General features: G+C 40.3%; 1 protein-coding gene across 3 annotated transcripts in view; it reads right to left on the bottom strand.

Annotated features, from left to right (window-relative positions):
- LOC134210354 (probable multidrug resistance-associated protein lethal(2)03659) overlaps nucleotides 1-25,992 on the bottom strand; it is a 79,757-nt gene that overhangs the window by 13,937 nt on the left and 39,828 nt on the right. For all 3 annotated transcript variants that reach the window (XM_062686407.1, XM_062686408.1, XM_062686406.1), the window contains 3 exons: nucleotides 2,760-3,692; nucleotides 859-2,584; nucleotides 475-796 (listed from right to left, as the gene is read on the bottom strand). In XM_062686407.1, the coding sequence (XP_062542391.1) occupies nucleotides 475-796; nucleotides 859-2,584; nucleotides 2,760-3,667 (2,956 nt within the window). In that variant the 5' untranslated portion in view covers nucleotides 3,668-3,692. The remainder of the gene's footprint in view (nucleotides 1-474; nucleotides 797-858; nucleotides 2,585-2,759; nucleotides 3,693-25,992) is intronic.

Below are 25,992 nucleotides of genomic sequence, written 5' to 3'. Positions count from 1 at the left end.
GGATCCAATGAAAAAACCCAAATTTGTACGTCAAATCTGCGTAAAAAAGTCGTCCTGAAAGGGTTTGTTTAGTATGGAGGAATCGCTGGTTCTCGTCAACGACACATCGCTTAAAAGCGAAATTTGGGATAAAGGCAGCAAATAATATAAGTATTCTGTTCACTGCCTTTGATTTTCGCAGAGCGATAGCCTCTTTTGCTCAAAGGTTTTCTCAACGTGAACATGCTCAATCACTAACAGCATTACTACGTGTGAAACTCGATGTATGCATTTGCACATGTGAGATTTAGTTTGAAAAATATATTGGCGGGTAACCACTTCCTTCGGTGGGGTTTGATCCCACGACCCCAGTTTGCTAGACAGCTGCTTTCTCTACTAAGCTAAGCCTAGCATCAGTACCCGCTGAGCTGCGTGCACGAAAAAGGCAAAAAAGACAAAAATAGGTACGCAAACAAAAGGAGAAAATATACTTACTGGTTGCTTCAACGCGTTTCACATTACGCGACGTCTTAAGGTAGTACTCTCGCATAAAATAGAAAATGATGCCAATGATGACGGTGGATATCAAATTGTACGGGTTGACGATGGCCACCACAACAACAATACCAATCAGCGACAGGAATATCTGAATCACATCGACTGTCACCGAAGGCAGGTACTCGTCGATCTGGCCCATATCCTTGGAAAACCGATTCAAAATTCGGCCGGATGGATTCGTATTGAAGAAATACATCGTGGCGCGGGTGACTCCGTTGAACATTGCGTCGTGCAATTTCCTCGACGCCCGCATCGCAGCCTAAAATGGAAATTAGAATACCAGTAAGAAGTGCAAAATTAAGCTTTTCATAATATACTAACCTGGAAGAAGAACATACTTCTGCTGAGAGTAATAACCACGGTTGCAACAGTCAATGCGGAAAAAATATAGATGTCAATCTGTCGGTCATCATCATCCGACCCGGTAAATTGTCGAATCGTGTCCAATAGGGTCCCGAAAGCACCGGCTAACAAACTGGTAGAGTTCGAGGCAGCTAAACTCGTCGCATTTTGACTGTCCAATACGAAGGGTTCCGTTGCATTGTTTTCACTTCCATTCAACAAAGTTTCATCGCTCACCGTAATTCGCGATTCCTCTTTGTTGACCCAATAAGTTAGGAAATAATCTCCACCGGAAGCAGCCAGTTGCGACAGAATAAATGCCATAAGCAACAGAGTGATTACTATGTAACCTCCGCTGGCTTTAAAATACGATTTGTAAACGCCATACCCAATGGAGCCTTCTTTGCGTTTTTCTTCGTTTAGTACTGGTGCCGAAACATCACCCTCATTAATGTTGGAATCCATGCTTGCGTCGCTACTTTGCCTCCGATATAAACTTCCGGATCGCTTAAATGAATCAGTGTCGGTGGTGTCATCTTCATCCTTCCCGCCAGGAGCTGCAAGTAACTGAGCAAAATCGAGTCCAGTATCCCTCAAACTATCGTACGTTCCCACGGCTTCCACCTTCCCGTGCTTCAGTATTACAATTTGGTCTGCATTTTGTAGATACTGCAGTTGATGGGTGATTAAGATAACGACTTTCCCCCTGAGGAAATCCCGCATACAGTGGTCAAACAGGTGGCGCCCTACATGAGAATCAACCGCACTAAGCGGATCGTCCAGAAGATAAACTTCAGCACGTCGGTACACAGCTCGAGCCAAACTGATTCGTGCCTTCTGCCCTCCGGACAAGGAAACGCCTCTCTCACCAACGACCGTTTTGTCACCATTTGAAAACAGCTGGAAATCTCTCTCCAAAGCACACGTCTTAACTACCTTCTTATATCGATCCTTATCCATAGGCAAACCGAACAGGATGTTCTGTCGAATTGTGGCTGAAAAAAGCCACGGTTCTTGCGAGGCATATGAAACCTCCCCGTTCACCTTGATGCTTCCGCCTTCTAGAGGTAGCTCCCCAAGTATCGCATGTATCAGACTAGATTTGCCAGCACCGACGGGCCCAATCACTGCCACCAGCGTTCCTGGCTGCACGTGCAGATTCACACCCTCCAACGTATACTCCTGAGATTTCGGATCCCATCGGGCCGTAGCCGTATCAACGATCACTCCCGCCTCAGATAGGTGTTGCGGCTGCTGCTGCTGTTTTGCTGTTTTTCCGTTTTCGTTCAAACCATCCGATTCCGAATGCTTCATCATCAGCAGATTCTGATCCTTAGCTTTCGGTTCATCGCTGTGGCTAGCGCCATCCTCTGAACTGTCGTCCTCATCCTCCTTTTCCGGATCGGTCATGGTCACACCGATGGCGGCTTCCACCTCGTCATAGCTCATGAACTTTTGGATACGACCGACGGAGACAATAGCCTCCGCAAACTGAGCGATGCCCTGTGGGAAGAAGATGGTCATCGTGGCACGGAGGATGTTGTAGTAGGCGGTGATGGTGAAGGCTTTCTCCGCCGTGACGAAGTTTCCCAGCAAGGCGTACGCGATCAAGCTGATAAAGATGGAAACGCGAGTGGTGAACATAATGAACGACAACAGGATTCCCCGGATGTAGGATACGTAGCGGATGACTTTGATTTCTTTCCTAGAAAAAATAATAAAAGAAATCGATTTATATTGTATCTAAATTGAAAATACTTAACGTTTAAAAATTGAAACGTGAGAGGAAATCTGGAAGCAAGCTGGAATTGGACTTGAATACGGCAGGACATCGCAACACATTTCAAATTTTGTCCAACAATTGGCTGAATTTTACTCACCTTCTCGCCAGGGCCACCAACTTGGCAAACGGTTTCTCCCAGGTGTACATCTTGATCACCTGGATTCCCTGAATAATCTCGTTCATCAACCTCACACGTTCATCAGTTCGCAGAGCAGTTTGCAACCGCAGTTCCGAAGTTTTCTTCCCAAGGTACGCTTGCAGTGGAATGAACATCAGCAGAAATATCACACCAAACACCGCCGATATGCCAATTTCTCTGTACATCAGATACGTGACCACGATCGTTTCCAGTGGTCCAACCCACAGATAATGCACAAACAAAACGGCCAGATCCAACCGGCCAACGTCGTTCGACAGTAAATTCACCACCTGACCGGCGGTCGTATCCCCGAGCGCGGTCTTGCTCAACCTGAGTGATTTTCGATAGATCATACTGCAAGCGGCCACCCGCAGCTTCATACCGAGATGAAGCTGCGAAAGCATGTACGAGTGCATGAAGAGAACGCTGATGGCACTGCAAAGAACAACGGCCGCCGCGTACAAATACGCCTCATTGACGTCTCCATTCTGCTTGGAGTAGTACGCCACCAAAGCACCGAGAAAGATCGGCTGAGTAACTTTGAAGGCCAACTCGAGCACCAACAGGATCAGTCCAAGCAGGGCGATGTTCCATCCGAACACTCGAAAACCCGCCTGCAGCAGACTGGGTTCTTTTCCTTTGGCGCGCTTATTCGCTACTTCATCTTCCCACGCGCGACACAGTTTGTTGCCCAGGCTGCTCGATTTGTGCGCCGTAAGCGGTTGGTAGAGGTCTTCGGGTCCCAGTTCTTTCTTGGAGCCCTTGTAGAAGATGGGCAGAACCCATCCGAAAACGATGTAAGATAGGAAGCTGGCACGCTGGGCGGGGCACACGGGAAGCGCAGCAGGTCGCTTGTCCGCTTCCATGGCTGCTGCTAGTGGCACTCCAGGGCTGAAACGATAAGAAACAAAGCGATGATTTTCGATTAGATGGAATAGTGATAGTGTCATAAAGGCATGAGCAGATAATTTAACAGCAATGGGCATTACTTATAGCCGGATTAAAGATTGTTTCCTGATTGTGTTCCGCAATATTTACCAACAAATCAAGCTCTTTGCAATGGTACGACTATCGCATGTTTTGCACGCACCACACAGTGATTAATCATCAGAGGAGAAGCCTTAAACATTCTTCAATAAATAAAGGCAAACTTTAATGTGATTCATCGTAGCAGTGGGGTTTGGTCGAAATATTTGACTTCAAGATGGCTAATCAAACACTATGCAGCGGCAAATATTGCCATCAACGTCTAGTCTACAAGACCACGTGAATATGATAGCCTTTTCACGTTTTACAAGCTGATCAAACAATTCACGCGCTTAGTATCATAACTGATCAACTTCTCTTCGTCGATTTTACGGCCTTGTCCGGTAAGCTGACCGATTCAACCGTAAATAAGTCACTGATATTATTTGATCTTACCTAAGCTTTTGTCCGCCGATTGTTCCAATCGACTAGATGATCAGTGACTGACGACTGTATTCATTCATTATATTTCCACCAACAGAAAACAATGACTCTACATATTTGATTCTGTCTTATCTCGTGTCAGCTAACGCGTATGATTACATTTAATTGAAGACACGCTTCAAGTGATGTAAACTAGGTGTAATGACCCGTCCCGGTTCCTTCACTATATGCTGTTGATAAGTTGTTGTACTTTACATTAACAGAGAACTAAGTGAACAAGTTTGAAGAATGCGGAATTGAGTGACAACGCTAATAAAAACTTTTTTTTATCTTATGCATTCCAAAGCCTATTACTAATGCTTCACCTCTGCTCAACTCTTTGAAGATTGAGCGAAGGTAAAGAAATCGATTTTCAGATAAACAGTAATGGGGATATATGCTCTCATTCTTGTTATTCTTGTTATACTCAACGTATCCCCGGGCCGTGGCCAATCTACGTTGTATAACACTAGGCAATACGTTTACACTGCTGGCTTAAATTTTCAACGTGACGATTAATATATAGAACTCATGAAATCAATGTGAACTCGACTCGTGGAAAACTTATTCCAGGTTATCCGAGGCTTGTGATAGACCCTTTATCACAACGGACCTTTCCATCCACTGACTGGTAGGCTCGAGCGTCCCGTCCTCTGCTTCAGACCCATAAGGGGTCCGAAACAGTTCAGTTTCAGGGTAGTAAACTTGTGAGAGAATAGAAGATAGAGGAGGAGAATGTGGAGCGGCTTGTGAACCGCTTCCGGCTCTAGCGACTGCTATGGAACCTATTTATTAGAGAATTGTTTGTAAAGATAGAAACGGTTGTGTTTATGTTCATGATAGATGTTTAGACAGTTCGGGATCGCAACGATAGAGTTTGTTATAGCTTAGAAACTTTTCAGATGATTTATACTTATGGTAGAAGGGAAATAATTGAAATCCGTTTTCTGATGATTGTCGAAAAAGCTATGTAGATTGATATAATAGAGGTACGTGCAGCTTGGGATTAGCATGATCACGTTGGTTTAAGTTTGGAAACATAAAATAGAAAAGGAGGGAGCAGGAGGGGTGGGGGGACAAATACCTAACCATTTGACGTAGAAAGATTAAAATAATTAAACTGAATTGAAATTAATCAATTAAATTTTACACTTTTGATCAAACTTGAGTTAAAAATGTGTTCCAAGCGTGCCCATCGAATTAAGTATATTACGAGTACTGATAACCTATGCTACTAAATAAAGCTCGTGATTAAAAGATGGAGGTTGGCTCATCAAAATATAATATTATTCTAGATATTCTCTTAAGTATGAAAACTGAACCCTAACTGTCCCGAAACTGCTTTCACCATTTTGCCGCCCCGAGCACAGCCGCCTCTGCCACTCATAGGCAATATCCCTCCCACCGCCTTGACAGCCTCCAGAAGTATCTACCAAAATATTTGAGAACTAGAATGAATTATTAACATGTCCAGCCATTACATAAAATGATTTGTTCAAGCAAAGGCGTCATAGATGCGGGAACGACATCGCCATAAACGACACGGGACAACCATGCTCCACACGACAGTGCAACAATGCACCGAATCGGGGACCTCCTAAACTGTTCTATGCAACGCAGAGTTTTACCCTCTCTTGCGTTATGTGATGCTAAAAAAAAGCTCCTAATCATTTGATGGCAAAAATAAAAAACAATCAAACAAAATTAAAATATTCTAGCTAAATTTTACTATTTTGATCGAGCATGGGTCAGCCGACTGCCACCCGCGTTGAAAAATATGGTCCATGCGTGCCCCCCACATAAAATAATAACGCGTGCTAATCACTAATGATACTAAAAGATTTAAATGGAATTAGGTATTGTTCCCGCTTATCATTTTAGCACCGCCAGGGGAAACTTGGCCGATACCCACTGCACTTTTCTTTCCCTTACCACAAACAATTACCATCATTTGTGATATTTCAACGGAATCTTATTGGGAATTCTGAAAAGGCAGACAATCAATGCAGTTAGATTGCCAGGTAATACGTTCACATCGTAGCACTGGTGATGCATCACAATCGTATATATACAGGAGTATATGCACTATATGATGACATTGACCGGAAGATTAGATAAGCATTTCCCCCAATGGGGATATATGCTCTCATTGTGGACATTTATTAAGTCCAATGAATCTTATGCTGGTCCTCCGGAAGTTATAACAATTCTAAAAATTCTGGCATAGTGAAAAAAAATCTAAATCCTTCTAAGATCACATCTAGCCCTATGAGTGAAGAACCGAACTTTATCTGGTAAAACTAAAATATCTTTTCTTGGTGGCCCTAGTGTATATGAAACTACCAGTTTGGTTCGATATACCAGGATCTGTGTGATTGAGGAAGTTGCTGCCTTCTACAAACTTGTTCGGGAGTTGGAAACCAGTATGTTGAAAACTTTTTAGTCCAGAATTCATCCGCACGGCGGCGCTGATGTATATGAGAGATCAGATCGGTTCGATATCTCGGGATCTGTGGGAATTAGAAACCTAACGTCTTCTACAAAGTTGTTCGGAGATTGGAAACCAATATGTTGAGAAACTGTTTAATTCAGAAATCATCCGCAAGGCGGCGCTACTGTATATGAGAGATCAGTTTGTTTAAATATTCCGGAATCTGTGGGATTCAGAAAGTTTCTGCTCTGTCTGTTGTTCGGGGATTGAGGACGTATTTTTCCTCCGTCAAAACTGTGTTCCAAGTGTTGGAAAATAATATTAAAATAGAAGACTTCACACTTTAACACCCGCCCCAATTTATTGGAGGTAACTTAGTGAATTATCTGATGTTTCAAGATGAATGCATGCTCACCTCAATGGCGACGATTCCGTTATACACGATTTATCAGGATTAGAGTTTCCATCCCGGGACATTCCGAAACGAAAAACCCCGGATTTAGAACGAAAAATCCCGGGAACGAAAAATCCCGGGATTTATTTTATCTTCGTCTACAACGAGAAGTCGCACACTATCCGATACATATTTCTGCATTTCTCTACACAGCCTGAAATATTTTGTAAATTTACATTCATTTTGATGCACATATTCGGAGCATAAAAAGGCCGCAAAAACGTGAGAAGAAGTGAGAAGAGGAAAGTAAGAAATGATAAGTGAGTAATGGGAAGTTTACTGCAAAAAATGCAAAATGAGAAGTGATAAATTCGAAGTGCGAAGTGAACAGTGAGAAGTGAAAAGTATGAAATGAGAAGTGAAAAGTATGAAGTGAAAAGTTGGAAGTTAGAAATGAAACGTCATAAGTGAGAAATGAAAAGTCAGAAGTGAGATAAAAGTTAAGTTATAAATGAGAAGTGAAAAGTGAAAAATGAGAAGTGCAAAGTGAGAAGTGAGATGTGCGAAGTGAGAAATGAGCAGTGAATAGTGAGAAGTGGAAAAATAAAAGTGAGAAGTATGAAGTAGTAAGGGAGTAGTAAGTAGTGAGAAATGAGGACCGAGGAACAAGAAGTGAGAAACGAGATTCTTTCTTTTCTTCTTTTTTTTATCTTCCTTCTTCTGTCTCCCTTCTCCGTTCTTTCCACTCACTTCTCACTACTCAACATCTCGCTTCTCACTTCATAATTATCATATCTTCTTCTCACCCTTTGCTTCTGTTCTTCTCACTACTCACTTTCTCACACACTCACACTGCTACTTCTTCTCACTTCGCAATCATCGCATCTCACTTCTCACTACTTTTTTCTCACTTCTCATTATTCACTTTCTATTACTCACATGTTACTGCACACATCTCACTACTCAATACCCACTTCCGCTTCTTAGTACTCACTTCTCACTACTTACTTACTTACTTACTTATGGATCCTGTACACCTCCAGTGGTGCAAAGGGCCGACTTGAAAGATCTCCATCCTGAGCGATGCCCGGCTATCGCTTTAACCTGTTGCCAGGTTAGATTTCGGTCGACTTCTTTTATTTCTTTATTGAGGCTTCGCCGCCATGAGCCTCTGGGTCTGCCTCTGCTGCGATGTCCCGCTGGGTTCCAGTCTAATGCTTGCTTACAGATTTCGTTTCCGCCCCTACGTAGAGTGTGGCCGACCCAGCCCCACTTCCGATCCCGAATTTCTGTTGTTATCGGCCTCTGGTGACAACGACGATGGAGCTCGTTGTTTGAGATCCAGTTGTGAGGCCACCAGGCCCGAATTATATACCGCAGGCATCTTTTAATGAACACCTGCAGCCGTTGAGTGTTCTCCACTGATACACACCATGTTTCGCTAGCGTATAACAGCACAGATTTCACGTTAGAGTTGAAAATTCGTATTTTGGTGCGTTCACTTATCTGCCTGTTTTTCCAGATATTTCTTAAACTCGCAAAGGCAGCCCTTGCTTTCCTGATTCGTGCGCCTATGTCGATCTTGGTACCGCCGTCTGACGCCATTTGGCTACCAAGATATTGGAAGCTTTCAACATTCTCCACTGGTTGCCCGGCTACTGTGAAACTGGAAGGAGTCACCGTGTTTACATCCAACGATTTGGTTTTGTTGACGTTGATGACTAAACCTGCCGAGGAGGAGCGATCGGCAAGGTCGTTTAGCTTACTCTGCATATCAGAGCGCCGTTGCGCGAGTAGTGCAACGTCATCCGCCAATTCGAGTCGTTTAGGTGCTCCATGGTTATAGGCTGCCATAACAGCCCGCGGTTTGGTTCACGGTCAATCGCATCTACCAGAATCTCATCGATTACGATGAGGAACAGTAACGGTGATAGAATACATCCTTGCCTCACACCAGCCACGACCCGGATAGGGTCGGACAGGACCCCATTGTGCAGCACTCTACACGAAAAGGCCTCGTACTGTGCTTCGATGAGGCCGATGATTTTCTCAGGAACCCCCTTGCGTCTCAGGGCGCCCCACATATTCTCGTGATTGAGACGGTCGAAAGCTTTTTCGTAGTCAATGAATACCAAGTAAAGGGACTCTTGGAATTCGTTGACCTGCTCCAAAATGATGCGGAGCGTGACAATATGGTCCACACAGGATCTTCCGGCACGGAATCCGGCTTGCTGCCGCCGGAGAGTCGCATCGATCTTCTCCTGAATCCGGGCTAGGATAATTTTGCACAGAACTTTGAGAACAGTACACAGCAACATAATGCCTCGCCAGTTATCGCATACAGTCAGGTCACCCTTTTTGGGCACCTTCACTAAGATGCCTTGCATCCAGTCGACCGGGAAAGTTGCGGTGTCCCAGATATTACGAAATAAACGATGCAGTAGTTGAGCGGATGTCATGGGGTCAGCTTTGAGCATCTCGGCTGATATGCGGTCGACCACTGGGGCTTTATTCGATTTCATGCTTTGGATGGCTGTTTGAATCTCTAGCAGTGATGGAGCTTCGGTATTGACACGTGTTATACGTCGGATCCTAGGCAGATCATGCCGAGGTGGTGATGGCCTGGTTGGCACTTGAAAAAGTTGTTCGAAGTGCTCGAACCAGCGTTTCAGCTGGTCAGTTGGGTCGGTCAATAACTGATCATTCGCGTCTTTCAAAGGCATCGTTGCATTCATCTTCGCCCCGCTTAAGCGTCGTGAGATATCGTAGAGGAGGCGAATGTCCCCGGTTGCGGCGGCTCTCTCTCCTTCGTCGGCCAGAGAGTCTGCCCACGCTCGCTTGTCCCGTCGACATAAGCGTTTTACTTCCTTCTCAAGAGCCGTGTATCGTTGACGGGCTAAGACTTTGGCTCCTCTGGTTTTCGATCGCTCTATCGCGGCTTTGGCTTCTCTTCGCTCCTCTATCTTCCTCCAGGTCTCATCGGTGATCCATTGTTTTCTCTGGGTGCGTAGTTCGCCCAGATTGTTCTCGCTGGTGGCGATGAAGGCATTCTTGATGGCCGTCCATTGGTCTTCCACGCTGCCACCTTCCGGAATATCTGCAGCACGCGTCTCCAGTTCTTCAACGAAGGACCGTTTCACCGTGGCATCTTCCAGTCGGCGTGTGTTGAATCGTCGTCCAACTCTTTCCTCCTGCCGACGAATCCGCGCAATGCGTAGGCGTATTTCGCCGATGAGGAGGTGATGATCAGACGCGATATCGGCACTACGTTTATTCCGTACATCAAGAAGGCTCCGTTTCCATTTTCGGCTGATGCAGATGTGGTCGATTTGATTTTCTGTAAAGCCGTCACGGGAGACCCACGTGACCTTGTGAACCGGTCGATGAGGGAAGAGCGATCCCCCGATCACCATGTCGTTATTGCCACAAAATTCTGCGAACAGCTCTCCGTTTTCGCTCATTTCTCCGAGACCATGGCGTCCCATAATGCGCTCATGGTTCGAGTTGTCGGATCCGATCTTCGCATTGAAGTCGCCTAAACAGATCTTGATATCACCCTTCGGAATTCTATCTACGACGGCATTGAGTTGACTGTAGAAGTTCTCTTTGTCTTGCAGATCGGCAGCATCGGTTGGCGCATAACATTGGATTATAGTAAGGTTTCGGACCCGTGTTCTAAATCTGGCAACGATTATCCTTTCACTTATAAGTTCCCACTTCATAAGCGCAGAGTGTGCCTGAGCGCTTAGTAGGAAGCCAACTCCGCGATGCCGGGGAGCGTGTTCACCTCGTAAACCAGAGTATAGCAGAACTTGTCCCGACGGCGTTCTGTGTTCTCCAAAGTTTGGCCAACGGACTTCTCACTACTATCTACTTTTAATTTGTTATGTTTTCGAAACATGTCTCTTCAAATAAATATCTTAACTATCGATTCTAGTTGTCTCTTCTTTAACTCGTCTGATTAGTAAATTTTTATTGAATGAATTATAAAAGCTTGAGTTTTATTAATCAAATGGAAATAAGCAACGTACTCTCAAATTATTAGTTAAGAAACCGCCATGGCATTTAACATGACAAAAATATTTTGATGATATTATTGAGTGACTCGATTTGCTGAAACACTAAATTCGACAAAAAAAAAACAGAATGCGAGATAGTTTAGTCTTATGGTGTGAAGGAATGCATAGAAGCAATAATTAGGCTATAGTTTCAATGCTCGCCTAAGTAATGGATATTCTATTTGTTGCTGTTTCGCATGTTGCTTTCATTGAAGATGTGTTTAATGAAAATGTTTGATCCTTCTCGTTAATTGATGTATTCTGAATAATTTATAACAATTAAAGAAAGTGGTTGATTTGCTCAAAACCAGGCCTGGGAATTGTCGCGTTTGTCAGTGACACCTGACAAGATACATAAAAACATGGTCAGTCAAAAAAAACTTGTCAACTTCCAGTTTTCCGTCGCACGACTGGATCCCCACGACCAGATGACAACTTTTTCCAACCGCGACAATTTGCTTTTGTTGTATGTCTTGTTAGAGCACACATCTGCGACAAAAGTGTGACAACGCATGCACTTTCGGCTCTGTGCACGACACAACATTGGTCCCGAAAGTAAGTTATGTCGCATCTTCTGGTTGTCCATCTGCGTGGAGGAGCAATAGCAGCGGACAAATTTGAAATATCATACTGAAAAGAGCACTTCATAATTAATTATTTCTTTGTTCTCTTGACAGATTTTCTGTTTAGAAATAAGACATTTTATTCAATTTTTACGTTGTTACGTACATAATAGGGTAAATGATATATTTTGGACATGTACATATTTTGGACAAGCCTGAGCTTCTTCGATCAATTTTAGAATGAAGGGAAAGTATGATCATTGTATACTTCTCGCCTGTATGCAGGAGAACATGCAGTATAGGACTCTTCGTAACATGCCCCTGAAACACGTTTAAATTGGTTCAAACGGCAATCTTGAGGTCCTGCGGCCAAAGTTTGATTGTAATTGAGATACTAACATATTCCAATCGCTTAACATGAACTTGAGACGGATGAAAAAGGAGTGACCAAAATGAAGTTATGTTTTTATGCATCAGACATTTATTGGTCACCCCATGTACAGTACATGGATGAACCAATAATTGCCAACTTTCAGGCTGTTTCAATGATATCGATAAGATTGCGAAACAATGTTAATGTCTTGTTTAATCTATGTCAGTTAAGCAAATAAATGCATTTAAATGAATGTGGATACGTGTAGGTAAGTCATACCATTGACATCTGTAGGTGGCCATTTTTAAATAAGGAGAAAATGACTCTGTCCAAAATATATTCATTTTCCATGTCGAAATTATATATTTAATGTCCAAAAAGAAAATATTTCAGTTCGCAGTATATCACAGTTTACACCTTGTAAACGTAATTTACTCAAAAATTGGCAATGGAGACACAAGATTAATCATAGGTTATGTATTTGGATGAACCTAGTGGTTTTCAATTAGTTTATACTATTCAATCTCGATATATTTTCTAATGAATGTCCTGCGCTTGTCCAAGATACATCATTTACCCTAATACATAAACAAAAAACCCAGATTAATCCACCTGTGATGGTGCCTTTCTCGTTCGTTCAAAAGGTTTGGAAAAATCTCAAATAACACCAATATGTGGAGAAAACTCGGAGAACATTTTAGGGGTGGAAATTCATATAATCGCAACTTTATTTTTATTGATTATAATTCATATTAACAATAATAAATGAACTTCAGTACTTTGTTTGTTTACCATTTTTCAGAATTGTTTCATAAATACGTTTTGGCATCGAATTGACAAGGTTTTGTAACATTTTCAAAGGAATTTTTTGCCATTCTTTCCTTACAGCCACTTGTAGCTCCCGAACTGTTCCAAACTGCCATCCTCCACTGTAAACCCGTCTGGCTAGGATTCCCCAATTGGGATTGAGATCCGGACTCCGCGCTGGCAACTCCAAAAGGGTTATGTCCCGCTCCGAAAACCATTGTTTGGACACCTTGCTCAAGTGAATTGCAACGTTATCCTGCTGGAAAATGAAGTCATTGTCCATTACATCCTCTGTGAACGGTATCAATATACAGTCCAGTAGTTCAATATAGTTGTCCGACTTCATTCTGGTGGAAATGGTAGCAATATTCGTTTTTCCTTTGCGTGAGAATGCCGCCCACACCATGAGACTACCACCTCCAAAATTTCGGCTTAGTTTTACCTCGGGATTTTTTCGCAGGTCATGCCAATAATACGCACAGCAGTCCGGACCATCGAGGTTAATGGTATATGACCGGATTCAGTCACAATATGGTTACTGCAACTAGATTTGTTGAACTTGTGTAGCTTGGGGAATAGATGTAGTCTAAGTGCTAAAAAAGTGAGCTAGACTTTTTTAAACTCTTTTGCACAATAAATAGTAATTTGACCATAACATCTAAGCCCATAGTCCGATCTGGTCAATTTTCAATAAGAAAATATGAGACATTCTGAATCGAATGCAATTTAATGCGAGCAAATCGGTTGAGGAAAGTGCCTGAAAAATGAGTGAGTTTTTTTAGCGATTCATCCATAAAAAATGGTATAATTTTTGATCCCATAGTCCGATATGGCCAATTTTCAATAGGAAACAACGGGACAGGATTCTACGTCGAATGCAACTTGTTGCGAGCATATCGGTTGAGGATAAGTGCCCAAAAAATGAGTGACATTTTTTGCGCGATTTTTTTGTATGAATTTGTGTTTTGGCCATAACTTTTGATCCCATAGTCCGATCTGGCCAATTTCAAATAGAAAACAATGGGACAGGATTCTGCGTCGAATGTAACTTGTTGCGAGCAAATTGGTTGAGGATAAGTGCCCGAAAAATGAGCGACATTTTTACGCGATTTTTTCGTATGAATTTGTATTTTGGTCATAACTCTCGATCCCATAGTTCGATCTGGCCAATTTCAAATAGGAAACAATGGGACAGGATTCTGCGTCTAATGCAACTTGTTGCAAGCAAATCGGTTGAGGATAAGTGCCCGAAAAATGAGTGACATTTTTTTAGTAGTTTTGCGCGCACACACACACACACACACACACACACACACACACACACACACACACACACACACACACACACACACACACACACACACACACACACACACACACACACACACACACACACACACACACACACACACACACACACACACAGAGAGACATCACCTCAATTCGTCGAACTGAGTCGATTGGTATATAACACTATGGGTCTCCGGGCCTTCTATAAAAAGTTTGTTTTTGGAGCGATCATATAGCCTTTACGTATACACAGGATTTTGTTTTTACACGATTTTTTTTCGCTCGTATTTTTGCTCGTGTGACTTCAATTTGCCACCAAAATCTTTGCAACATGTTTCAAAAAATCCTAAATAATTCAAAGAAAAATCACATGGTAATTAATATGCGTTTATCATTTAGGATAGGTGAAAAAATTAAGAAAGTGTAAATCGTGTGAAAACAAAATCCAGTGTACTTAGTATACGAGAAAGGCAAAAATGGTATAATTTTCGATCCCATAGTTTGATATGACCAATTTTCAATAGGAAACAACGGGACAGGATTCTACGTCGAATGCAACTTGTTGTGAGCAAATCGGTTAAGTATATGTGCCCGAAAAATGAGTGATATTTTTTACGCGATTCTTTCGTATGAATTTGTATTTTGGACATAACTTTCGAGGCCATAGTTCGATCTGGCCAATTTCAAACAGGAAGCAATGGGACAGAATTCTGCGTCGAATGCAACTTGTTGCGAGCAAATCGGTTGAGGATAAGTGCCCGAAAAATGAGTGACATTTTTTACGCGATTTTTTCGTATGAATTTGTATTTTGGCCATAACTTTTGATCCCATAGTTCGATATGGCCAATTTCAAATAGAAAATACTGGGACAGGATTCTGCGTCGAATGCAACTTGTTGCAAGCAAATCGGCTGAGGATAAGTGCCCGAAAAATGAGTGACATTTTTTGATTAGTTTTGCGCACACACACACACACACACACACACACACACACACACACACACACACACACACACACACACACACACACACACACACACACACACACACACACACACACACACACACACACACACACACACACACACACACACACACACACAGACATCACCTCAATTCGTCGAACTGAGTCGATTGGTATATAACACTATGGGTCTCCGGGCCTTCTATAAAAAGTTTGTTTTTGGAGCGATCATATAGCCTTTACGTATACTTTGTATACGAGAAAGGCAAAAACAAGTGTCTCTTGCACAGAGAAAGATCCCCCAGTGTAGAATAACTGAACCATTTAACGCAACGCAAGTTTGCTCGCTTTTCACGCGGTTTATGGAGTTTTCGTACTTTTCAAACCTTTTCAAGGTTTTGTATTGATGCTGTTTTTTTAACCGATTTTGTTCACTTGGGTTTGAAAAAAAAATCGGAGCATACGAAACAGCGATTTTTGATAAAGTCATTTTTACGCGGTTTTTGTAATTTACCCGGTTTTAACGGTACACGGTTTGTAGCAATTGCCTGATAGACGGTTATTTGACTGCAATATTTTATGTATAAGAGAAATACGGAATTTTATTTAAGCGTATATCCTACATTAGGGGCAATTTAGGAACATTCGATACATTTTTGATTGATTGGAATTACTGCACGTTAACTTGGGCGGAGTATTAAATTTTAATCGCTAGCCACGCGCTGTTGTGGGGCCGTACACTTATTACGGTGCATTTTTCTGTGTTTTTCGAAGCCCCCTCCAATGTAAAATTTTTTTCTTACACATTATTTTTTATTTATATGGAGAGTAAGAAAATGATAGTACTCCTTCCATAAGTGCTTACGTAATAAGTGTACGGTCATGAAACGCTCATGAGGGCTTGTTCATGCTATGTACAGCGTGATATGTTTTTTGGTTTATGATGTTCAAAATACAACAGCTTGTGTGCTGGAGTGTTAATGGCCCGCTTAAAAGATTTCCGGATATAGATAGTTTCGAACCATTCGTGACTTTTAAACATACATTTTAGATATGTAATTAAATGACGCATTTTGGTTAAACAGGAGGAGCTGGACTAAAATCACCAAAATTCGACACATTATTATTATGCCGTACATATTAGCCGTTTTTATAATGAGCTCGACTTCAACTGCTGTAAAACCCAGAAACCACACCATTTCAGTGGTTTCCCCACATTTTGTCATCAATTCATAATGACAACATTTTGCTGACGACGACAACAATTTTTGTCGCGACAAAACTCAAAGGTGACATGACGAACTTTTTTGTCAATAACCATGACAACTATTCTAATCCGTCTGGTTGTGCAAAACCTTAGTCGCGATGGAAAGCGTCACACGACAAATATATCGTAACAAAATAGGTATGTGACAAGATTCAAAATGTCTTGTCGGAGCGAGAGACCAGTAGTACGCTGTATCGAGCTACGTTGGTTAGGTTGTGTTGTCCAGTTTGAGGTGACTGTTTTCTCTTTGGTTTTGTCGCATGGTTTTTCTGTATGAAGGTGACAAATCCCAGGCCTGCTCAAAACTTCACGTATCGCCGCTAAAACATTGTGATGTTTTCTCATGTGCGGTACGTCATTTCCTAAGTCGGACCACGTAATATTACAGTTACAGAAACACCCAGCATACATTTTTCAGGGGAAGCTTGTGTTAGAATTTTCACGAACCAATTTGCATTCCAATACAGTACATAGTTCTTAGCTTCATGGTACACCAACGTACAAAGAGATTTAGCTATATTTGCTATTTTTTCTGCACGTGAAAAAAACATTTTTTATATTGATTATTTTCCCTCGTGTTAGATGAATATAAAACAATCACGCTAGCTGATTATTGCGCACAGTTAAAAGATAAGTTAACAATAGCTCTACTGGAGCAATTGATTGTCTGCCCTTACGTTGGGTGAACAATAGACCTCTTCATGTTTTCAAAAAGTATCAAAAATTCAACCGATCAGCCCAGAATCATAATTCTTATGCTAAAATAAGTCTCCTGTCAAATTTTCAGCATATTCGGATAAAATTTCGAGGTAGCTCAAGTCGATTTAGTGTTTTCAGCTATTTTCAATTTTGGAAAAAAAATCTAACAAGAGATATAAACGTCGAAAACTATCGCAACAACCTCTATACGGAAGCTTTTGGTGTGCTCTACAAGTCTTGTGAACATTGCAATTCGTTCCGTTCACGTTTTGTCCACGTAAAAGTGATTTTCAAGCTTTTATCTGCATAAAAATAGTGTTTCCCCCAAAAGTCGTTGTTCAACTAAATTCTTGAATGTATGACAAATAATTGCTAATTTCTTCTTCTTATTCTTATTGGCATTACATCCCCATTCTGGGACAGAGCCGCCTCGCAGCTTAGTGTTCATTAAGCACTTCCACGGTTATTAACTGCGAGGTTTCTAAGCCAGGTTACCATTTTTGCATTCGTATATCATGAGGCTAACACGATGATACTTTTATGCCCAGGGAAGTCCAGACAATTTCCAATCTGAAAATTACCTAAACCGGCACCGGGAATCGAACCCAGCCACCCTCAGTATGGTCTTGCTTTGTAGCCGCGCGTCTTACCGCACGGCTAAGGAGGGCCCCCTTTTTTATTGCTAATTTATTATATTATTATTCCTCTTTTTTCCCTGAAAATTTGAGTAATAGAATTGTCGATGTGCGATTTACCGTTAAATTCTTAAAAATCAGAAGCTGAACATTTGTCACAAATTTGCACGTTAGGATTTCTTCAAACAAGTTGTTCGAACAAAACATAAATCAAATCATATGATATTTGACGCTCACAACAAACGACTTCCAAATTTTGTTAATTTCACCATATGTCTGCATGATTTTGACATTGAGTGCATCGTAGTAACAAGTGAAATCGAAGCCTCTTTGTTTTAACAACTTGTTTGAAAAAACCTCAGCGTGCAAATTTATGACAAATGTTCAGCTTCTGATTTTTAAGAATTTAACGGTAGCTCGCACATTGGAAATTATATTCTTCAAATTTCCAGGGAAAAAAGAGGAATAATAATATAATAAATTAGCAATCATTTGTCATGAATTCAAGAATTTTGTTGAACAACGACTTTTGGGGGAAACAGTATTTTATGCACTTAATAGCTTGAAAATCACTTTTTCATGGACAAAACGTGAACGGAACGAATCGCAATGTTCACAAGACTTGTAGAGCACACCAAAAGCTTCCGTCTAGAGCACACCAAAAGACTTCCGTAATATACTCTATTACCAATATAGTCCACTCTGGCTGATTTCGAAAGACAGCACAGTAGCGCCGCGGTGTCACAAAAGGCAAGCAATGTAGTGAAAAGACATGTCGAGGGGTGTTCAGACGTATAATGCAATATGCAGTTTGACGTGTCTAAATAATGTGCTAAAAATCATTATATGATTCCATTTTGATATCTGAGTTTGAAAATAAAATTTTGAAAAATGTAATTCAGATTGCTAAAACTTGTTAAATTATTGTAATTTATCCAATTATCACACCCCTTGGCTATCATTTCCAGACGTTAGTTGCCTTTTGTGACGCAAGATGGTGTGATTGTGCTGCCCGTTGCCTAATATATGGGGATTTTTGAAGTGGACTATATTGTTAATCTACTATATTTGGTATAGAGGTTGTTGCGATAGTTTTCGACGTTTATATCTCTTGTTAGATTTTTTCCAAAATTGAAAATAGCCCAAAAACACTAAATCGATTTGAGCCACCTCGAAATGTTATCCAAATAAGCTGAAAATTTGACAGGAGACTTATTTTAGCATAAGAATTATGATTCTGGGCTGACCGGTTGAATTTTTGATACTTTTTGAAAACATGAAGAGGTCTAGTGAACAATGACGCAACAAAATACGTCGTAACTGATCTTTACGTTGTTCTCGCGTCAACATTAGTTACTTGGATTACATAACTTACCTAGAAAGGTGGATCTTAATCTGAGTAATGACAATTCCTCTCCCTACTTACAATACTTCTTCCCGTAACAACCGTAGAGAGACGATTCGTCGGTCTCTAAAACAACGGTTGTTACAATAACATTCCTTCCCTTCCCTCGATAATCGTAAGGACGTGGCCGGCGCCGTTATTGACCCATTAAAAGTTGAGCTTTCGGAACGTGCACATTGCGGATGGAGTGCTAATCCCAAGTCCCATCCGTTGATTCCTTGCGCAATTCTGCAAGTTCTGGTCAGTCACGGAACAGCAACTACGAATTGTACGATCATCTCATGCTCATGCTCTATAAAGTTGTTCGGGGAGTGTAAACCAACAAACTGTTTAGCATAAAATTCATCCGATGAGATATTGAGCATATTTACTTATCAAAAGTTGCATTTTCTTGAGCTCTAAAAGTCACCCGAAGACGACTTTTCCGGAAAATCGAAAACAAAAAAAAATCAAAAATTCTGTTTTTTTTTGACACCCCAATCCAAGTAGGTAAAATTGCTTTAAATCAGCCTACTTAAGAAAGATTGAAAAAACTCCAAAATAATGATGATGCTTTCTCGTGCTTTTTAAAATGTATGAAAAAATCACACTAAAAAAGTCAAAAAAGCACTTTGGGGGAATAGATCGCATTTTATCTACCATTTTGCATGTTTTATTAATGTGTATTACTTAATTAATATACATTGCCGCCATTCTGAAAAAACAATGTTTTTCGGCTTTGATTTTTTTCCTAAGAGGGACCCTTGGGGATCCTTGGGAAAAAAATCTTAGATTTTTCCGAAATACAATGTACGTTTGGATCAATTGTCAATAGCAAACAATGAAACATTCAGGAATCCCTATGGTACTTCCTCCAAGAATACTTCCGGAGCTTCCTCCAGTAATCTCTTCAGAAATTCCACCGGAGATTTCTCCAGACATTCATCCGAAGATTTCTCCAAGAATACCTCCGGAGATTCTTCTGAGTATTTCTCCGGAGATTCTTCTGAGTATTTCTCCGGATATTCCTTCAGAAGGGATTCCTGAAAAAATCACAGAGGAATCTCAAGAGGAATTCCTGGATGAATTGTTGGAGGAACCTCCGAAGGAATTCCTAGAGAAATTCTCAAAGAGATTCACAGAAAATTTTCAAAGTAATTCCTGGAGGAATTTCAAAGAAATTTTTGGAGGCATTTCCGGAGAAAAACGTAAAGATTTTCACCGAAAATCCCGAAGGAAATCAGGAGTTATTCTTGTAGCAGTTCATGAAGATTTCCAGAAGCAATTGTATTGTTGGAACAAAATTCCAAGGATTCTGCCAGAAAATCATGTTGGAGTTCTTCCATGAAAACCTACGGGAACTTCTCCGAGAATTCCTCCGTGAATTCTTCATGAAATTCCCTCCAGAAATCCCTCCAGCCTCCAGAAATCCCTTCTGGAAAAATTACCTTAGACTTTCTTGAAGTACAGTCAAACCTCCATGAGTCGATGTTCTATGACTCGATATCGACTCATGGAAGCAAATTATGCCATATTAAAAAATATTTTCTGGGTTACTGTGATGGTCCCTTCAAACGGCTTTCCAAAGATTTGCTATTCCTCATCTCGATATTTCCATGAGTCGATGGTCCCTTCAATATCGACTCATGGAGGTTTGACTGTAATTCCAAATTGAATTTACTCAGGAATTCCTAAGAAACAGGGGGGGGAGGGTCCGAAGCGTAGTTGGCTACACATTCGCCTTACAATCGGATGGTCATTCATGGGTTCGATTCCCAGCCCTCCACCAAACCCTCGTCAGTCGCAGAATCCGTAGCCCATACGGTGGTGTTTTGGGGTACGCGCCTTAGCGTCACGGCTGCCCGATGACGACTGACAACTTGTTCTTCTCGGAGCTCGGAGACATTACTCCAATGTTACCCAGATAAATGGCAACCGAGCAATGCAACGATCATTGGATACACGACACGGACAAACGGATACAATGGACTCACGATGAGATGGACTGGCAACGACAGCAATAATGAGTAATGGAAATCTAAAAAAAGATTCTGTGTGGATTCTGTAGAGCAGAGTGCCTAACAAAATGAAGAAAAGAATAAAAAAAATCCTGAGATATTCCGGAGAGATTCTTGGAGGAACTCCCGGAGGGATTCCTGGAGGAATTCCACGAGAGATTTCTGGAGGAATTTCGGAATTTCTGTTGCAATTCCCGGAGGAATTTGTGGAGGAGGAGATCGAAGTAGGTCGCGAAAGAAGTCGGACGCAAAAATGTCTAAACGCGTCAATTATCTCGGGTATTGAAAATTTTAAATCCAGCTTAATGCCATTAACCTAGAGTTTGAATGACCATCAAAGACTACGGTGTTAGAGGATTCCGTTCGATGACGAAATAGAAATTTCGAAAGATGCACATTGATGGCAGCATCAGTTCCGGAGGCAGTATGAAGATTACAGCGGTGACAACTAAGATGAATCAAGAATCCAGGGAGCGATGGGGAAGATGGTTTTGGATCCTACGCCACTTTCGGTGACAAAAGAACGCTATCATCGAACGGAACCGAAACCAATGTCCTGATGAATTATGGGACCTCATTTTGCCCAGTTTCAAATTATGATTCCATGGGGACATGGACTGTAAGTCGGTGTTAGTGAGTGGTAAGTACGTTCATTGATAAAGGTGAGTGAAACATTGTAATGTGACAAAAAAGTAATATCGTAGGGTACAGCGGCGGGAAGCCGGAATTTCACTTCTCATAGTAACCGAAATCTAAAAAATGCTGAATTTCGTTGTAATTTACGGGTTGACGGTTTCAAAATCAATTCCAGGCCAGGAGGAGGAGATATCTATATTTATAAAATGTATACGTACCCTATATTTTTCTATGATCAAACACATTTACTGGTAGTCCATGACGTTTGCACGTAAGGCGATACATAGTATTGATTATATTCATTGTTTAGATTGTATTCTTTAAGAGTTCATTCGTAGTAACTATTGCGATTGGTAGTGTTTTATGATTAATAAAATCTGTCCTCCTCTTTCCTACTTTGTATCTTATATAAATGTTATTATCCATTTTATTCCTTCCTAAAACACTTACTGCTGTACCAATGACTAGGGAGTGGCAAGATGTGGCCTTAAGGACCCTACTCAATAAGCACAGGCTCACTAGCACCACACGATTAGTCATCCAAAACCCAGGTCGCACATAGTAATTTTTCTTGTTGTCAAATCGGTTATCAGTAGAACAGATTCACTTGAGCTTTATTGTCACGTTAAAAAACTGAACTAGTTCCCTGTCCATGGATGATGGGATCGACGGTGGTTCGTCAAGTATCTCGGTATAACATGAATTAATGGAGTTAAACTAAATTCACTCTCAATAAATTTTGTTCTTTGTATTGCGTTCGCATTATTTAATATTTTTTAGATCCATAACAATTTTCCAATTACATGCATATTTTATATTGTGAAACATACATACAATTGTTGACTAATTAACAATTCTTAACTACCTAAACAAAATCGTTTGAAACTTGATGCTCCACGCCCCTAATATGCGCATTGAACACTGGCACATCCTTTATCGTCAGCAGACTATGCGTAAGATTGGAGGAGCCGGCAGGGTCCAGTACGAGTCTTTACTAACCTTATACACAAATAAGAAAGACTTCGGAAGCTAACGATCATCCGCTGTAGCTCTTAGGAGTAGTAATAGTTGTCTTAATGGTTAATATATTTTTCGTAGTAATAGCAGTAGCTGTAGTAGTATTACCAGTAACTTGTAGCAAAAACTAAGTAGATTCGCTGCCTCTATTAGCGTAATGATCTCAGGCCGATTTTCTTTTTGTAGAGTGTATTATCGTTGAGATTTTTAAATTCATTCTACAAACGCTTTAAAACTAATAAAAATTTTAAACTCTAGGTAACTTGAAACAACATTGTTTATATTTATATTATCATTGAATTATTTATTAGGCCAAAAATGTGTTTATGTATTGTGTTGTGTATGAAAAGCTAAAGTTGGACTTTTATTTCCGAAGGCAAGGTACAGCGTAGGTAACCCTTCAGAGATTGGTATAATACCAATGGTATTAGATGGGAAGAATGGAAATCTAGTGATTTGCAAATATTATAGACTTAAACTGAATAACGTGAGGTACAGAAATTGACTGAGACAGATAGGTGATAGGTGAATTGAACAGGGTGAGATGAAGTGACATCGTGTGAAACGTTTGATTTATTGGGAAATGAACTTTTCAAACTTACTAACACTTGTATCCCCTGGCTTTGCTACAATAGGTTGAACTCATATGGCTCGACGACACAATTCTCAATTCTCTTGCTTTTTTATATTATGATACGTTCTCCAACAACAGATTATATTAAAAAAAATACTGACTATTTAACTCATATAACTTTAGCATCGAACGTTACTTAGAACTCAGATATTAGGATGACTTAACGAAATACACAATTATTCAAAACCTTTTTTCTATGGGTGAAATATGAAGACAACTTTTAAGCGAATATATCTTATTACCATAACAAAAATTGCAGAATTTCGCTGATTTGATTACAATCTGAAAAATTTCATTACATTTTTATTCAAGATTGGTTACTTGGAGGTGACAATATTACCTCCCGTTGTCAACATAGACTGCTTTTAGGTATCTAATGTCATATCCAAGAAACCCTATGTTCTACTTCACGTTAAACTAATTCACTTTTGTTGTAACTATTTATTGATCCGGATTAACAATTGATAGAAAGACTGTAAAATTACTACGAAATATAAATTATAAACAATAACAGAAATTTTGACAATATGCTACTACGCGATACTCAATACAAACAGTGTTCACCGCATGAAGATAAACTAATTGTGCTAAATATTGGTACCTACTAGTAACGGTAACACTTATGTTAAGGTCTAGACTTGTGTTTCGCCATTTAAATAATGTTAGTATAATCAATAACATAACATCTAATTATATCCCTATTTCAAGAAGTGTTACTTGGAGGTGGCAACGGTATCACCCGTTGTCAACATAGACTGCCTTTAGGTACTGATTGTCGGCTCCAAGAAACTATAAACTAAACTTTACATTTAAATTCTGCACAAATTTTACATTTCAAATCGCCAGATAACCTTCGTTGGGTGTTTAAAACGTTTTAAATTAGAACTTCCATTATTTGCTTGACAGACTGACGGGAAAACGACAATGGAAAAGGGTAAAAGGGAAATCTACACTACAACAGAAATTTTGAGATTTCGCTAGCTTTCACAATACTAAAACAAATAGTGTTCAAGTGGTCAACATAGACTAGTTCTTCTAAGTATTGGTCCTAGTAGAAGCAAAACTTCTGATCGGGTCCAGTCTTGACAATTTAAGCTACCAGGTAGCTCCAGCTGGATACCCAAAAAAAAAACTGAACTAGTTACGTCTAGGTTGTTCGGGCTACGAGTAGAAACTGAAATTTATTTGATTTCCAATCTGAATACACAGCTGATGTTGGTCACTTACTTTTCATATAAATTGAAAATGCACCTATGTAAATAAAATAGCAGTTCTATGATCAAATGTCAGCAATAACTAATTGATTATTCTCCGATATCAGGCAAACAAAAATTATACAATATACCAAACTGTTTTCAATGCGAGCATCCTTCGAAGAATAAAACACGATGCAACTCTGTGGATGGCCACCTTGAAGATACGATATCTCTTTAAAACACAGGGAAATTTCTTTCCATTTCCTTTTTTAAATCTATTCTATTTTTACCTTATTTTTTATTCGTTCTATTCCAATTCACCTTTTGACCTCAAGTAGAAAAAAAACAATAACGCGATGGAAATGTGTATCGTAGGTACTTTTAGCTGAAATAAAAGTGAAGAATTGCTCACCTTGAGCAATTGATTGTTTATTCTCGCGTAGGATGAACAATAAGGAAAATTAAGGAATTTTATACAAAATTATTCGAGCACAAGAAACATGATTATACTAGTAACGTGTTATTTTGCGAACAAAAAAAATTTTTTTGTTCGGTAAACCATTCAACTCAAAAGACACAAAAATTAAGAAACTTCCTAGACAGACGATGTGTTTTCGCTTAGCATGATATTCAGTAAGAACGTCAAGTCAAACATTAATTTATACTGTGATAAGTACAAACTTGGAAATCGATCACGAGATTCAGAAATTTTTGTTCGGTTTTATGAGGGTTGTAAACAAATTAATGATTGCGCTTTTCATCGCGTTTTTGTTTTGTTTCAATGAAAATACACGTCACACCCGGCATTCCGACTACCAAAACGAACTCCGCCACACTGCCTTAGAATAATTGATGTTACAAATAGTTAAATTAGTTAGTAATAATTATGTTTTATTAAGAAATTATGTTCGTTTATGTATCGTTTGCTAAATCGGAGGTAGTAATTATCAAAAAGATTTATATCTTACACTACTGGACAATAAATGAAATGAAATGAAAACACTGCCATTCCCATTCATCCAAAATCCCAGTGGTTATTCGTGGAAGTGCAGATGACTCGTCGGCTTCCATCCAAGCGAGTAATCACGTCAACATTTTCCTACCTATTCCTTAATTGATCTGCATTCGGACACGGCCGGTCATCAACACTGCAAACAATAGTAGCCTTTGTGGAATAAATAACCTGGTACCTACATGCAGATTGCGTGGTGGTGTGGCTAGAGTGAGCGTATCCCTATGGCTATTATTGTTGATATGCTGGCGCTGGGTTTGATCCCACCGTGGCCAGACAATTTTTATAATTGTTCTGCGATAATTCTCGCGAAAAGTGAGTGAGAGGTGAAAGTGATGAAACGAAAAAGGAATTTCATCTAATT

This window comes from Armigeres subalbatus, chromosome 2 (genome assembly GCF_024139115.2).
Source record: "Armigeres subalbatus isolate Guangzhou_Male chromosome 2, GZ_Asu_2, whole genome shotgun sequence".
In the NCBI taxonomy this organism is placed as follows: Eukaryota; Metazoa; Arthropoda; class Insecta; order Diptera; family Culicidae; genus Armigeres; species Armigeres subalbatus.
This window is presented reverse-complemented; position numbering and strand designations above follow the sequence as displayed.